A 16,104-nucleotide genomic window follows, 5' to 3' on the forward strand; every position below is an offset into this window, starting at 1 on the left:
TCTTTTAAAAGTTTAAAATGGACATGAATGGAATTACTTCAGAAATTGTAGACCTTGGGTATGACACGCGAGGTGTCTAAAAAGATATTTATTTGGAAGACATTGCAAACCCTCATTCACTTTTATTGTATAAAAAATGTGAAGATTCTTCAAAACTCATGCTTCAAAATGTTGTGTTCCACACTCTTAAAAATAACGGTGCTTAAAAGGTTAAGGCACAGCAATGCCATAGAAGAACCTTTTTGGTTCCACAAAGAACCATCTCTTTCTTACCTTTTTATAATCTGAAGAACCTTTCTGTTTCACAAAAGCTTCTTTGTGGCGACAAAAGGTTAAAGGTTCTTTATGGAGACATTAAAAAAGTTTCTTCTATGGCATCTTGAAGCACCTTTATTTTTAAGAGTGCATGAAGGCAAAACAAGATTGAAGATCTGATGCTGTGTTTCTGCAGCGCAGACGGTGATTTCACCGTGACTCACCTGACCAAAGCTCACCTGTTCCACGACGGACGAGTGACCTGGATCCCGCCGGCCATCTACAAGAGCTCCTGCAGCATTGACGTCACGTTCTTCCCCTTCGACCAGCAGAACTGCACCATGAAGTTCGGCTCCTGGACGTACGACCGCGAGAAGATCGACCTGATCCGCACAGCCGACAGCGCAGACCGCACAGATTACTGGGAGAGCGGCGAATGGGCCATCAGCAGCGCGGTGGCCACCTACAACCTCAAGAAATACGAGTGCTGCTCCGAAGTCTACCCCGACATCACCTACTCCTTCATCATCAGGAGACTTCCGCTCTTCTACACCATCAACCTCATCGTTCCCTGTCTGCTGATTTCATGTCTGACCGTGCTGGTCTTCTACCTCCCTTCCGACTGCGGAGAGAAAGTCACCATGTGCATGTCTGTCCTCCTGTCGCTCACCGTCTTCCTCTTGCTTATTACAGACATCATTCCGTCTACGTCTCTGGTGATCCCTCTGATTGGCGAATACCTGCTCTTCACCATGATATTCGTCACTCTATCCATCATCATCACTGTGTTTGTGCTGAATGTGCATCACAGGTCACCAGAAACCCATTCGATGCCTAAATGGGTGCATACATTCTTCTTAGACATCATGCCGAGGTTCCTCTTCATCCAGAAGCCTCCTGTGCTGCAGAGGAACTTGCGAAGAACATCTGTTGATCCTCGGAAGAGGAAGAAGAGCAGCGCTGCTTCTGTTTGGGACGACGAAGAGAAGAAGGAACCAGCTTTATCCATTCCTATGAAGAGTAATTTGGTGCATTCTGCAATCATGCATTCGTTTGCATCGAAGACTCGCTCACACAGTGTGGAGATCGGTCTTGGAGAGCGAGAGAACGCCAGCATGCGTTATCGCTCAAGCAGCATCCAGTTCTGTCCTCTGCACGAACAAGATCAATGGAGACCCTCCAGAAAAACCTCCAAAGTGAGCAGCGCTGGAGAACATCCACAGTTCACTCCTTCTCATGCTACACGGCTGGCCATCGAAGGAGTGCGGGACATCGCTGAGCACCTGCGCGCCGAACACGCCGATTCATCTGTACGTCTCATTAAGGGATATATTTTCCTTTGAGTAGCTTAAACTTGTTTGATTTTTATAATATTTCTTGACATCATATTTACTTTTGATTTGGATATGAGGCATTCATGTTAATATTCATTTGTCAAACTGCAAGACTAAGTCAGCTGCAAAAAAATAAGTAATTTTATGCAATTTTTTAAACATAAAACTTGATGTTCAATAAAAAACATCCATGTTATTGTATTTTTAATTATTGCATGACGTGTGTGTGTGTGTGTGTGTGTGTGTGTGTGTGTGTGTTTACGTTAGGCCTATATATTAAAACAAATATAAAATGTTAATTCAAAATAAGAAATATTTGTGTTTTAATAATGTTTTTAATAATACATTTTTAATTATTACATGACAAAAAATGACATAGTGACACACACACACACAATTCATTACAGTTTTTTTCAGCTGCATACACACAAAATCTTTACTTGTCGCACAATTTCTGAAAGCTGCCACTCAAACAGCAGAAGCACACATCAAATCTGCAAAACCAGACACTGATTCCCAGCATTTGACTCAGTTTTCAATTTCATAAAACACTTTTTGCAAAACACAACACACAATTCTGTAGCACAAAAAACAATCTAACAGGAATTAATATTATGGCAAAGGTGTTTGCAAATGTTTGCTTTTGAGATGTGTTTGTGATATTGTGAATGCAATGCTTCATTTTGCAAGAAATGTGAGGCATTTTTGGATTTGTGTGTAAAGTTTTGGAAAAAAAGAGGCAAATTTTGAAAATGTGTGTAAGCAGCTGAAAAAAAAATTGTAATATAAATTTTAACAAAATGTTGATCTAATATAAGAAACATATCCATGTTTTTGTCTTTTTTTATTTTTACATTTTTAATTATTGCGTGACAAAAATAATTTAATGAAATGATGACCTTATATGTTTACATATATTAAAATAAATTAAAAAAACATAAAATGTTGATCTATAATAAGAAATATGTACATGGTTTAATAATGTTTTTAATAATGCATTTTAATTATTGCATGACAATTAAAATTAAATAATGACACACACACACACACACATACAATATTCATTATTATAACTTTTAACAAAATGTTGAGAAACATGCATGTTTTTGTCTTTTTTTTTGTTTTTGTTTTTTGTCATTTTTTATTTTATTTTATTGCATGACAAAATAATTTAATGAAATGGTGACCTTATATATTTATATACGTATACATGTATAAACGTATATATAAAATAAGAAAAATGTCCATGTTTGGCATTTTTTACTCCATGACCATAATATTCTTTGTTTTATTTCAGGTGAGGGAAGAGTGGAAGTATGTGGCCATGGTCATCGATCGGCTCTTCCTGTGGATGTTTATATTAGTGTGCATTCTGGGTATTGTAGGCCTCTTCCTCCCTCCATGGTGGGCTGGAATGATCTGATGATCATCTTCATCATAAATAAATAAAACCGCAAAACTCATAGATCTGGAGCTTGTGAATATAACGATCCTTATAATATGGAAAAATTAAAGAATGAAATGAAAGATAATGTTCTCTCAAATTAAATTAAATAGTTCATTTGTTGATGCTGTTTTGTTCTTCTGTTGTTAAAATTGTGTTAATATATTGTAAATGTTGTTATTAATAATATATAATATGATGGGTGGAAATTAAAAGTGCATTAAATGTATTTATGTATTTTAATCATCGCAACGTGTTTGACATTCCTCTAAACTTTTTCATCTTTAAAATAAATAATATTTTTTTCAGGTCTTTTAATTATTATTTAAAGTAACAAAAGTCACACATTTATAGGCCTATATTAGATTTTAACACAGTGAACTAAATATCTGTAACTTTTTAGAAGATGTTTTTTTTTCCTTGTATTAAAGAAGCAAACCTGAAGAGTGTAAAATTCACAATATTAAAAAAACAAACAAAAAAAAACAAGATTTTACTGTGGTAAAATTATTAGTGTAATAAACTTGCTTCCGGTCTTTGCCGCCGAACAGATGATGAACTACATTTCCCACAATGCACCAAAAATCGCCAACAACTTCCCAGGACGTGTTTATTACCGACCGCTGCCAAAATGGATTTAACAAACCGGAAAACCAGAGTCTCATGAATTACATCTGATTCACTGACTTACTCGGTTGTGTTTGTATAAACTAACGTGTTTTGTGTCGTAATTTCCACGAGAGCTCATGACTGTTTACGTTGTTCAGAGCGCCGAAGCTAAGCTAAGCTAACTGTACACAGTGTTGTGTTTGTGATATGAACTGGTCAGCAGCCTGTTATTGAGGATGTACACTTTATTATCGGGTCTCTACAAATATATGTTTCAAAAAGACGAGTATTGCATCCTGATCCTCGGTCTGGACAATGCGGGAAAAACGGTAAGAATAAGTTAACGCGTCCTTCACTAACGTTACTAATAGTAGTTAAACCGTTGATAAAATTGTTCAATAAAACGCGTTCTGAGTTACTACCATTTTTGGGTTTATGATGCACAATAATCCTGCCTAGGACGGTGCTGTCTAGGTAGGCTGCTCACTAGAAATTGAGGTTAAAATGCTCACTAATTAGGTAGCACACTAAGTTTTGACTTTGTTTCTAGATGCTGCACTAAATACGATGTCCAAAGTGAGGTTTTTAAGTTGACAGTTCACTAGTTTCTCACTTGACTTGTTGTTTTTTTTATTTTTATTGAATATTGTAGACATTTCTGGAACAAACAAAAACAAAATTCAGCAAAAACTACAAGGGCATGAACCTTTCGAAGATCACCACGACAGTCGGCCTCAACAGTGAGTGATGCTGTAAAACTGAATCAAATCAATTGATGTATAAGCAGTGGTTTAACTTAATTTTCATGTTTATGATTCAGTCGGCACCATCGATATGGGAAAAGCTCGTCTGATGTTTTGGGATCTTGGAGGACAAGAAGAACTACAGTCTTTATGGGATAAGGTGACACACATTCACGAAATGTCATTCTAATGCTGATCTTGTTTATTTTGGCCATTGAATCTCTTTATAATGTGTTATTTATCATGTTTTACTTGTGTCAGTACTATGCAGAATCTCATGGTGTCATCTATGTCATCGACTCCACCGATGAGGAGCGACTGGGCGAATCAAAGGAAGCTTTCGGTGAGTTTTGCTGCAATGAGGGATCAATCCAATTCTGTACAATCACCGTTTTGATATAAGTGGTGTCATTTTATGAACTGATCTAAAGCCCATCTAAAATAAGGAAATTTAAGTATAAATTTAATTTATAATGTACACAAAAATAGTCAAAGCTTGTTTAATCAGACTGCATTATATTATATTATTTTATGCATAATTAATTATTATAAATGTTAGTTTTCACAGCATTAAAGTAAATCATATTGGCCTATTTTGTTATATTTTTTTTATAATTATATACGATTAAAAAGTCCTAATTTACCCTTTCACAAATAAAGGCCTAAAATCAGAGCCAACAGTCTTCGCTTCATAAATGAGTAGCATTAAATGTTGCATGCACTGCAAAATAAATAAAAGAAAAAAAGAATATCTTCCTCAGTATTGTCTTGTTTTTGGACACAAACATCTAAACTAAAAAAAAAAAAAAGCAAATATCTGTTAAACTTGCTAAACCTTTGAATTAAGTTGAATTTTCTGACTCCACTGGCAGATAACTCCTCGTAAACTTAATTTGGATCAATTTCACAGAAAGCAAAACTTCTTATTTAATGTAATTTTGCTTCTCAAGTGGATGTATCTTGATTATTGAATCTTCAGGCATTTGCACTGGAAAACAAGACAAAAATACTGAGGAAGAGCGTCTTTTTTTTGCAGTGCAGTCAGAAGGAACAGTAAAAGTTATTTCCGTATTCCAATATTTGTAAACAGATCTATTCAAGCTGTATTTTGTACAATAAATTCAAAAGTTCTTGAGAAGTTGTATTTTCATATTCTGAAGTCTCATATTCTAGACATTTAAAGGACATATTGAAGCATTGCGTTTCCTTCAATTTATTCTTTACATTTTCTTTGCTAGGTCTTAAAGTCTTAAATTTACCTTCAGAAGCCCTGAAGTGAAAAATAATATGAATAAAATGGATTGTGGCAGGCCTAGTCAGATGATCTGGTGGAAAGCTGATCAGGTCTGAATCGGTGTCTAATGTAAAATGACTTTATGTTCCCATCATACAGAGAAGATGATCAGCAGTGAAGTTCTGGAAGGAGTTCCTCTTCTTGTGCTGGCCAACAAACAGGACGTTGAGGTATGAACTCCAGACCATCTGTGTGAGAAAACACAACTCGAAGATCTCAGAAACTCCCGTATAAGCACAGCCTTCTGGGATAGCTGTCATCTCCCGGTGGTCTGTAGGTGGTGCTGTGCTCCTTCATTTCCACACTGAGTTGTAACGATTGCACTGCTTGTCTTGTGTTCGTCAGGACTGTCTGTCTGTGCCCGACATTAAGACTGCTTTCAGCGACTGCGCTTCCAAAATCGGTAAAAGAGACTGTCTGGTGCAGCCCTGCAGTGCTTTATCAGGGTACGTCTGCCTCGTTTCACTCATTTATTATTCAGTGCTCTGTGTGGAAGTGGAAACCCTGCTGTGTTCAAGCACTCCAAAAAACACGATGCTGTAGTTCTGAGAAATGCACAGAAAACAACAAAAACTGTGCTCAAGTTCAATCGCTGATGAGTTGGTGATTTATATAGGTTGATTGCTAACACTTTACTAAAAGGCTTTGTGTAGTGCATTATAAAGGTATTCATTATATACCTTGTAATGCATTATATTAAATTTTTTTTATAAATAGATGTAATCAAATTTGAAATGCATATTAAAAAAGGTTTGTGATGCGTTTTAATGCATTATACTTTCTAAAGGTGTATTATAATGCATTATAACTATGGTTACAATCATTGATGAAATCATTATAAGGAGAATTACAAGTCATAAATAATGCATTAAAACTACTGTTTTAAAGCATTATATATAAAGGCTTTAAGTAAAGTGTCGTTATATATTTTAACTGATATTTTGTAGGCAATATAAAATGAATCGTGAGTATTGCAGTGATTTTAAAGCATTACCACAATTCCAGTTTCGCAAGTATGAGAGCTTTAAAACAAATATTTTAATATAATTTCTGATCTAAACCTTTGTAATAATAATGCTGACAGAATGTAGAATTTTACTTCTGCAAATAAGCTCTGATTCAGCACTATGAAGTAATTTCAGAAGTTTGCACATGCATGCTTACCTTTTTTTTTTTAAATATACACTACTGGCCAAAGGTTTGGAATAAGTTTCCGCAAAAATACTGACACTTTTCAGCATAGATAATAATCTGAATTATTTCTTGAGCAGCAAATCATCATACTAGAATGATTTCTGAAGGATCATGTGACTCTGAAGACTGGAGTAATGATGCTGAAAATTCAGCGCTGCGCCACAGAAATCAATTACAGTTTAACAGATATTCCCATAGAAAACAGATATTTTAAATTATAATATTTCAAAATTTTTACTGTATTTTTGATCAAATAAATGCAGCCTCAGTGAGCAGAAGAGACTTCTTCAGAAATACTAGAAAATCTTAATTATTCCAAACCTTTGACTAGTAGTGTATCTAGATAATATTGCTGTTTATGTTATGTTATTTAATGCTAAATGACAATTCTTAAATATTATTAATCCTTGATTGTTTTTTAACTTCTTGTTTTAAATTCTTAATGTTTTCTGTCCGGCTGTGTTTCTTTCAGGCAGGGCGTGAATGACGGCATTGAATGGATGGTCAAATGTGTGATCCGGAACATTCACCGCCCACCCAGACAGAAAGACATCACATAGAGCGGCTTCTCTCTGTGTGTGTGTGTGTGTGTGTGTGTGTGTGTGTGTGTGTGTGTGTGAGTGTAGAGTGTTTCTGTAAATTCAGAGAGTGGATGCAGTTATCATACCACATGTAAGTTATGATATTATATATGGATGATACTCAGAGTTTGATATCTTTGCTGTGATACTGCAGACATTGTAGATATTAATTTCTATGCTGAACTGACACTAGTTTTGTTTTCTGATGAGTTTTTAGGTTCTCTGCTAAAATCACCTTCAGATTAAATCAATGATTTCTAAACAGAATGAAGACATTCCTTATACGGCATTTCAAGTGGTGTTGTTTTTAAGACCCAACCAATCAAAACCCAATTTCTAATCACTCACCAATTCTATAATAAAGAGCAGAGATGTAAAAGAAAGCACTTGTGTCTCTGTTTAATTTGCACGACCGATGTTTTCCCAACTCTTACAAATCCAGGAAATGCCTTATTCTGTCAGGACAGGGTTTTATTGATTTACTTTTGCCTAAGCTGAATGCATTTTGCATGAAGGCAGCAGTGGATCAATAAGTGCTGCTCATGTAATGAATGTTATTACAGCAGCGAGCATCACATCTGTGACTTCAGACACTTCAACCGTTCTCTTGACCTGCAGAATATTATACGTGTATGTGTGTGTGAAAGATAGTCAATATAATGATGAACATGTGCCACCTCTCTCTGCTCTGAATGCACCTCTTTAGGACCAAATATTCCCAGTTTAGAGACTCAGATGTCATGTGTTTATTCAACTGTTCAGTGGTGTTTAAGGCAGACATCACTAGTATTTTTGCTCAAAAAAGTATTTTATTTTTCAGATTTCTAACAATTAGTCTTATTGTTCAGTGAGTATAAAAAAGTTTGAGAGCGATGATCTAAACCAGCTTGAATCAGGCTGCTCCCTTGTGCAGTTGTTTTAGGACAGCAGACTCTTCGCACGCAAACCTTCAGCAGAGGCATGAATTGTGTATGAAGACTTGCGTAATGGTGCATCAGTGGATTTGGAATGGAACTTGAATATTAGCTCTGGCACCTCGGGTTACTCTGCAAAAAATGTGTTTTGCAGTATTTTTTGCCTTGTTTTAAATATTAAATTAAAAAGTTTCTTTAAGCAAAATTGGTAAAACGTAATTTTAGAAAATTTATCTTGAATTAACTTTTTTCACCCCATTGCAAATAGTTTTATCTTTTGAATTTTTTTTATTCATTTTTGGCAGATAAAAACATCACAGATGTGCACTTTAATTTTTAGTTTTTTTCTATTTTGTTGTTTTATTTTTGCCAGATGAAAAACGTCCCAGACTTTTACATTTTTCTTCTTTTTATTTTTTATTAATTAATTAATTTTTTTTATGTTGATTTATCTCCCAGACTTTGAAGGTTTTTTTCTTTTTTCTTAAATTTTAAATTAATTGTAATTATTTTATTTCAAACATCACAGACTTACACTGAAGAGTGCCTAATTTGGACTAGTATGCTTACTGCATGGCAACATGCAAAAAGGCACTTTGAACACCCTAGTTACTGCACACCAATAACAAAAAAAATCAGGACTAGTATAACTAGGATAGTTATTTGTTGCACGTGAGAATTTTCTACTTTTATTCCATCGTACAGTCTTGATCCACTACATTACTCCCAGCGGTCTGGTGTATGTAAGTGTCAGTTTCAGATCAATAGCTGACTGGAAAAGCGATCAAATGTTGTACAACTGAAGCCAATAAATCTTTTGTCCTGTCAATGATGTATTGATTTCTTCAAAACCTCATCGACTGGACCAAAGATGTACAATACTCTTTTTAAATAGACAACAATATCTAGAAATATTAACCAGAGACAGCAGCCCAAAATGTACAAGCATTAGATTAGAAAATATTATATAACAAAATATCAAAGCAAGCAAACAAATACTGCAAGAACTTTTCTCAGCCCAAATGACTTATAAACGGGTGTTTTGGTTATTTTTAGTGTGATGCTCAGATATACGCATAACATTCTTTTTGAAGGTTGTGTGAGCAGTAAAAAATAGCTCTTGTTTCCAAGACAACGGCACTATATCATTTCATTATTGTATTTTTTCTCAGTTTATCTCTTGATCCAACAAAATTGCTGCTTTTGTCAGCGATGCCATTTCTTTCTTCATCTCTCGTCCTCTCCACCTTCACCTCCTCCTCCCTCCCTCCGCCTCCCATCCATCATTCCTCCCCTGATAATACAGACCACTGGCTGTGCGTCACTCCTTCAGCGCTTCACTCCGTTCATCTCTCCGCTCAGCATCCATCCGTCCTCCTCCGGCAGCACTATGGACAGCACAGTTTCAGGTAAGACCCAGAATAATATCTGTCTTTAGAAATAAACCTGAGACACTAGGGAGATTTTAGCACGAGTTATTGCATTGGCTGTCGCAGAATCACATCTTTTAGCGTGACATTGGCACTGGTGAACATGTCCTTTGTCAAGCATGCATGCTCCATGCTATCTAAGGGATAATAATGTCATTAATGAATAGATCCTTTTAATACATGGAATTTCTGTTTGAACAAAACTGTTATTGTGCATTGGAGTGTGCTGATGCTCAACACTGCAGATGTTGGGCTATAAAAAACATGGGTTCATTTGGAGGGTAGCAGTGCTGCAAAATGTGGCGCAATATTGTAGATGTGACTGTCTGGATCGCATTTAAGTACATGCAGTCAGGAATCAGTCATCCACTATAGTCTGATCATCTCATATTGACTTTGATACGACCTTAGAAAGAACCTTGAGCAGCCGATAAGCAGAACTGCTCTGCAACATTGGTGAAATTAGTTTGCATTGTGTTTTGCATCTGAAATAGCTGTAGATCTCCTATAAATAACAGCAGTAAGTTGTGCACATTATATTGTGTGCTTTGCTCTAATGTCCAGCAGACAAAGCAGGATTTGAGTTATCTTTGCTGTCTCAGCTTTCTTGCAAAGTCATCTTTCTGTTGAGCTCATGGGTAATAAATAAACGTGCTCCAATGCACACAGACACCATTAGCTCCTGTAATAAACACGAACATTTAAGTCTGTCCCTTTTACATGCATGCGTTTGCTTTGTGTTGGTGATTTATGATTCCTCAATGCATCTTATTGAGGAGCGGTATGATGTTGCTTTACTGAGTGACCATCATGAAATTTAGCTTAGATTCACACAAGTTCACACAGTGCATTATTTGGCTGCCATGTCTTGTGCTGTGTTAACTGGATCAATAATGCATGAATCGGGTTTAGGGTGGGGTTCGATGCCAAATGCAGCCCAGTAACATGCTTGCAGTTATGCATCCCTTATCAAATATTTCAGGAAGCAATACCGGTCAGTTCAGAGAAATGCCAGTTTTTTGTCTTGTTTTCCTGTGCAAATGTCTAAAAGATTCTTAAATCAAGATACATTTATAAACAAATAATATAAAATATTTAAACATTCTGTGACTCTCCAAACTGTACACGGTCCTAAATAGTATGCTAAGACACCTAACTAGTGTCTAAAATAATAGCATGTCGTAGACCAAAGGTGTCTACACTTTACCCACTGCATGTAAAGTTCTGGTTAGTTCACCGCATGCATGCATCACTGATTTATTGTCATATTTACTGTATCCAAATAAGATTTCTCTCTTTCTCTTGCAGCCTACTCTGAGAAGCTGAGAGAGATGTCGGTGTTATCTCTCCTCTGCTCCTGTTTGTATTCCCAGCCGCATCCCAACACCTTCGGTCTGTTTGAAGGTAGGAGCTTCAACAGTCAAACAGCCAATGATTGAAGGCCTTACTACCAGAATATGTAGGTTTAAGGTCATGCATCACAAATCATCACATTGCTCCACAGATATGGAGGTGAAGTCGCTGAATAAGCGAGCTTCTGGCCAGGCATTTGAGGTCATCTTGAAGAGCCCGACTGAGGCGTCTCCAGAGAGACCCCAGACTCTGGCACTGCCGCCCCAGAAGAAGGAGCCTTCACTGGGGGAACTACAGAGGAGGCTGGAGGCTGCCGAGGAGAGACGGAAGGTAATATGATGATGCCATTTAAATATTGCTTTATTATTTCATCTGTTGAGTTGTTTTCTGTGAAGCACTGCACATAAACATTCAGTTTTCCTGTTTTTTGGACACCTTCTTGCTCTTGTAGAGTTTGTCAACAGGATGTTTCTTGAGCAACACATCCAGCCGACTAGAATAACATTTAATTATTTAGCGGATGCATTATCTATTGAGAAGCATTCATGAAAAGTTCAATCACATGAGTAATTGAGAATCTTGACACTCTAAAAATAAAGGTTATTTATTGGCATCAATGGTTCCGTGAAGAACCTTTATCATCCATATACCCTTTCCATTGTACCTGCTCACTAAGAAATAAATGGTTCTTTCAAGAACTGTCCTCAGAAAGGATCTTTGGAGAAGCAAAAATGGTTCTTCTATGGCATCTTTATGAAAAGGTTCTTTTGGAACCATTATTTTTAAGAGCGTAGAATCTTTTCACTGCATTAAAGGTTCTTAATAGTGGAAGTAGGTTCTTTGGAGTATTAGATAATGTCCTTCAAACTAAGAGAAAATGGTTATTTTAGGAAATTATCACTGAAAGGTTATTTGAGGAACCCAAAATGGTGGTTCTATGGAACCTTTTTTTTTTTTTTTAACCATGTACAACCCGAATTCCAGAAATGTTGGGACGGTTTTTTCAAATTTGAATAAAATGAAAACTAAAAGACTTTCAAATAACATGAGCCAATATTTAATTCACAGTAGAACATAACATAATGTGTAAACTGAGAAATTTTACACTTATCCACTAAATGAGCTCATTTAAAATTTGATGCCTGCTACAAGGTCTCAAAAAAGTTGGCATGGGGGCAAGAAATTTTGAAAAGATTCAGCTGGGAGAATGTCTAGCAACTAATTAAGTTAATTGACATCAGGTCTGTAACATGATCAGCTATAAAAGGGATGTCTTAGAGAGGCAGAGTCTCTCAGAAGTAAAGATGGGCAGAGACCCTCCAATCTGTGAAAGAGTGCATAAAAAGATTGTGGAATACTTTAAAAAGAACGTTCCTCAACGTCAAATTGCAAAGGCTTTGCAAATCTCATCATCTACAGTGCATAACATCATCAAAAGATTCAGAGAAACTGGAGAAATCTTTGTGCGTCAGAGACAAGGCTGAAGACCTTTGTTGGATGCCCGTGGTCTTCGGGCCTCAGACGACACTGCATCACTCATCGGCATGATTCTGTCATTGACATTACTAAATGGGCTCAGGAATACTTCCAGAAACCACTGTCGGTAAACACAATCTGCCGTGCCATCTGCAGATGCCAACTAAAGCTCTATCATGCAAAAAGGAAGCCATATGTGAACATGGTCCAGAAGCGCCGTTGTGTCCTGTGGGCCAAGGCTCATTTAAAATGGACTGTTTCAAAGTGGACAAGTGTTCTATGGTCAGACGGGTCCAAATTTGACATTCTTGTTGGAAATCACGGAGGTGCTACACCATGGTAAATGGATGTGGATACCATAGGATATGAATATGGTAATCAGTCAGTACCATGGGATTGCCATTTGATACCATGATAGCACCACAGTCCTCTTTGTATGTCCATTGCTGTTTTCATGACTTTTCTCACTTTCTGGCTTCTCTACTCTGCACTTTTTAAATGTCAGAAAAGTCTCACTGTCTAAATTTGTCACACCTTTCTGCACCTCTTTCTGTAGTCTCAGGAGAAGCAGGTGCTGAAGCAGTTGGCGGAGAAACGCGAGCGTGAGAAGGAGGTGCTCACCAAGGCCCAGGAGGTCAACAACAACTACAGCAAGATGGCCGAGGAGAAACTTCACCACAAAATGGAGCTGATCCAAGAAAATCGCATGGCCCGACTTAATGCTCTCAAACAGCGTCTGAGAGAGAAGGTGAGTCTGTCTGGTTGTTTTTAATGAATCAGTCAATCAGTGTATGTTATTATATAAAGAATATGACTCCTCAAAATGTTTGAAGTTCTCATTCAGATCTGAATCCATTTTACATTTGGCAGATGCTTTAATCCCAAGCAACTGGAATTGCGTATGAAGTATATATCTCATCAGTTCATGCATTACCTAGGAATCGAACCAATTACCTTAGCATTACTGGCGCCTCTACTGTTTGAGCTATGGGAATGGCTTTTGTTTGAAACGCACTTTTCATGATCCAATGAATAAAAAAAAGGTCCCAAAAAATCAAGAAAGTATAAAATGGGCTGGTAATGCTGTTTTATTGTGACATGTTTGCATAATGAAGTAGTATGGGCTTCTAACTTCCCACAGTTCCTATTGCATGTTGTTTTTCTAAAGTAACAGGCTTACAGCTGTGTTTTATTGTCAGTAAAAAGAGAACTAGTTCTTTTTCCTTCCTGTTTAGTAATAAACAGTTTTATTATGCTCTCTCTCTTTTCTTTGTCAGGAGCTTCATGCTGCAGAAGTCCGTAAGAATAAGGAACTTCACACTGAGCTCTCTGGCTGAGGACACTCTTTGACGCCAGAGCCGTGAGACGTCCAATCATGACTGCATTTGGAGAATATCTCATTCTCTGGCCACACTGTCTTAAGAGGTCATATCAGACTCACATTTATCAGTTTTCATTATCAATAAACGTCTGAGCTTATAACAGCATACCACATACACGACATGGACAAAAGTATGTGAGCACCCAAACAAAGCACCTGTATATGCTTGCTGAATGTTTAATTTCAGAAGCATGGGCATTAATAGGCATTTCGTCCTTCCTAACAACTCCAACTCTTCTGGGAGTCGGGGTTCCAGTTCATCCCAAAAGTATTCAGATCTGGACTTTGTTTAGGCCAGTCAAGATCCTTCACATTTCTTGATGGACCTTGACTTATGTTGGTGTTCCTAAATCGACATCTTTTGTTGATCCTAGAACAACCAATCCTTAAATTATGGCTCAAATCAGAGGGAAATTGTAAGCTGATTAGAATGTATTCAAGCTTCAACTCTAGCTTTGAGCCAAGCCCAAAACAAATCCTTTTGTCTATTCCTAAAATCTGATTGGCTGATACTGATCTGTGACCATAACCTACTTTGCAGAATCACAGTCACCTGCTTTGTGCACAAGGACTGCGTCATGCTGAAACATGCCATTTAAAACTGTTAAACAATTCTCCATTATGTCATTGTGTGGAGTAGCATTAAGATTAGTAAATATTCTACTACCCAGACACGTTTATTAGAAAGAGGTGTCCACATACTTTTGGCCGCAAAGTTTATCTGCCTGTTGAAGAAAACAACTTAGACCATGACAAATTTGTTTTAGATTGGCATTAGTGGTATGTTACTAACATGAGCTGATTATTAAGATGGTTGTTGTTGCCAATAGACCAGCTAGACGAGTGGTTAATCTAAAACCAGCATGAAATTGTCAAAACATATCTTATGTGTAACCAGCAATGGTTTAATCTGGTCATTTAGTCTGGCCTTAGTTGTTATTTAGCAGGTCTGAATCTCACAAAACCAAAAACATGGCTGTATCCACATTTACACTGCACTTTATAGGATATGATTCATTCACGTTGGTAGATTAGATGCATTTCAAGGGTCACTGACTCAGATTTGTTGGTTTGTTTTTCTGTGACCTGAAAGAGAAATGTCTAAGCTATATGCTGCTAACTGATTACTAAAAACCATTTAAAATAAGATTAAAGCATAAGTTCGTAATAAGGTGTCTCTGTCATTTTTGCAACTGAGGGAAACTAAGAACTCTGTGAAGTTTCTGTCTCTTGCAAGTTTTTTTTTTTTGGTTGTCTATGACTAAGTTTCTAATCTGGTATTGAATATGGAATTTACTGACCCAGTGGTTTCTGAATATAGTTTCTAAACCATTATGATTGTATTGCTGCTGATAAGACTCATATGCAATCAAGTACTGCTGAGTAAAATGAGGGTGTGTTTGTGTACGTGCCATCATGTGTTTATGACGAACTCTGGCCATGTGATGGAAATGAAGCCGTTTTGTTTGCTCACATAGTGCTGCTTTGGTTGTGTGTGTGTGTATCACCTGGGTTGTTGTAGGCAGGTGGATCTGAAAACACATTTAAAGGTACACACAGTTATCACATTCCTGGGTCCTAAAGTCAGAAACAGAACAATAAGGGACAATGGGGCATACAGCCATAATGTAAACTCTTTTTGTTCGTCTAAACCTTACATAACTTCACCTAACATGGCACTAAAAGGGAGGGGTCAAGTGGTAGAATAACTATTAATGCTCCAAATACATGTAATGTCAGTCCTCAAAGCGCCATTAAAGCACTTTCATTCATCTAATTTGTTTGTTAGTTTGTGTACTTTTCCAGTCTGTAGTCACCTCAGGTATGTTCGGTCATGTGCGATTTGTTTTTGTAAGCAATGTTCACCGTAGAAAATGTGGGCACATCTGCTACATCTTTTGCCGTTCATAGATGTCTCTCTGAGTATCCTTTTGAAGGACCCCAACACTTTTATTTTCCTTTGTCATTACTTTCCTTTCTAAAGAAACATCTCGTATACAGGATAAAGAATGTTCAACAATTTAAGCTTGTGCAATGTGGAAAACATGACTAATTTTAAATTAGTCATGGTTAAAAAAAAAAAAAAAAAAGCATAT

At 36.8% G+C, this 16,104-nt stretch overlaps 3 protein-coding genes across 5 annotated transcripts in view; all 3 read left to right on the forward strand.

The window, feature by feature from the left end:
- Positions 1–3,518, forward strand: part of LOC131542001 (potassium voltage-gated channel subfamily KQT member 2) — a 62,798-nt gene extending 59,280 nt beyond the window's left edge. For 2 of the 3 annotated variants that reach the window (XM_058778194.1, XM_058778195.1), the window contains 2 exons: positions 452–1,565; positions 2,887–3,518. In XM_058778194.1, the coding sequence (XP_058634177.1) occupies positions 452–1,565; positions 2,887–3,012 (1,240 nt within the window). In that variant the 3' untranslated portion in view covers positions 3,013–3,518. Of the gene's footprint in view, positions 1–451; positions 1,566–2,886 lie in introns of those variants that run through there. The other variant, XM_058778198.1, reaches the window with a different exon arrangement.
- A 98-nt stretch (positions 3,519–3,616) lies between these two features.
- On the forward strand, positions 3,617–7,484 carry arfrp1 (ADP-ribosylation factor related protein 1). The gene is made up of 7 exons (XM_058778202.1): positions 3,617–3,971; positions 4,295–4,382; positions 4,463–4,545; positions 4,647–4,728; positions 5,779–5,849; positions 6,025–6,125; positions 7,346–7,484. The coding sequence occupies exons 1-7, from the start codon at positions 3,879–3,881 to the stop codon at positions 7,431–7,433; spliced, it is 606 nt and encodes a 201-aa protein (XP_058634185.1). The 5' UTR covers positions 3,617–3,878; the 3' UTR covers positions 7,434–7,484.
- On the forward strand, positions 7,405–15,785 carry stmn3 (stathmin-like 3). Its single transcript, XM_058778203.1, has 6 exons — positions 7,405–7,545; positions 9,675–9,777; positions 11,107–11,202; positions 11,303–11,481; positions 13,184–13,375; positions 13,905–15,785. The coding sequence occupies exons 2-6, from the start codon at positions 9,759–9,761 to the stop codon at positions 13,962–13,964; spliced, it is 546 nt and encodes a 181-aa protein (XP_058634186.1). The 5' UTR covers positions 7,405–7,545; positions 9,675–9,758; the 3' UTR covers positions 13,965–15,785.
- The last annotated feature ends 319 nt before the right edge of the window (positions 15,786–16,104 follow it).

The sequence above is a fragment of the Onychostoma macrolepis genome, chromosome 06 (genome assembly GCF_012432095.1).
Source record: "Onychostoma macrolepis isolate SWU-2019 chromosome 06, ASM1243209v1, whole genome shotgun sequence".
NCBI lineage: Eukaryota > Metazoa > Chordata > Actinopteri > Cypriniformes > Cyprinidae > Onychostoma > Onychostoma macrolepis.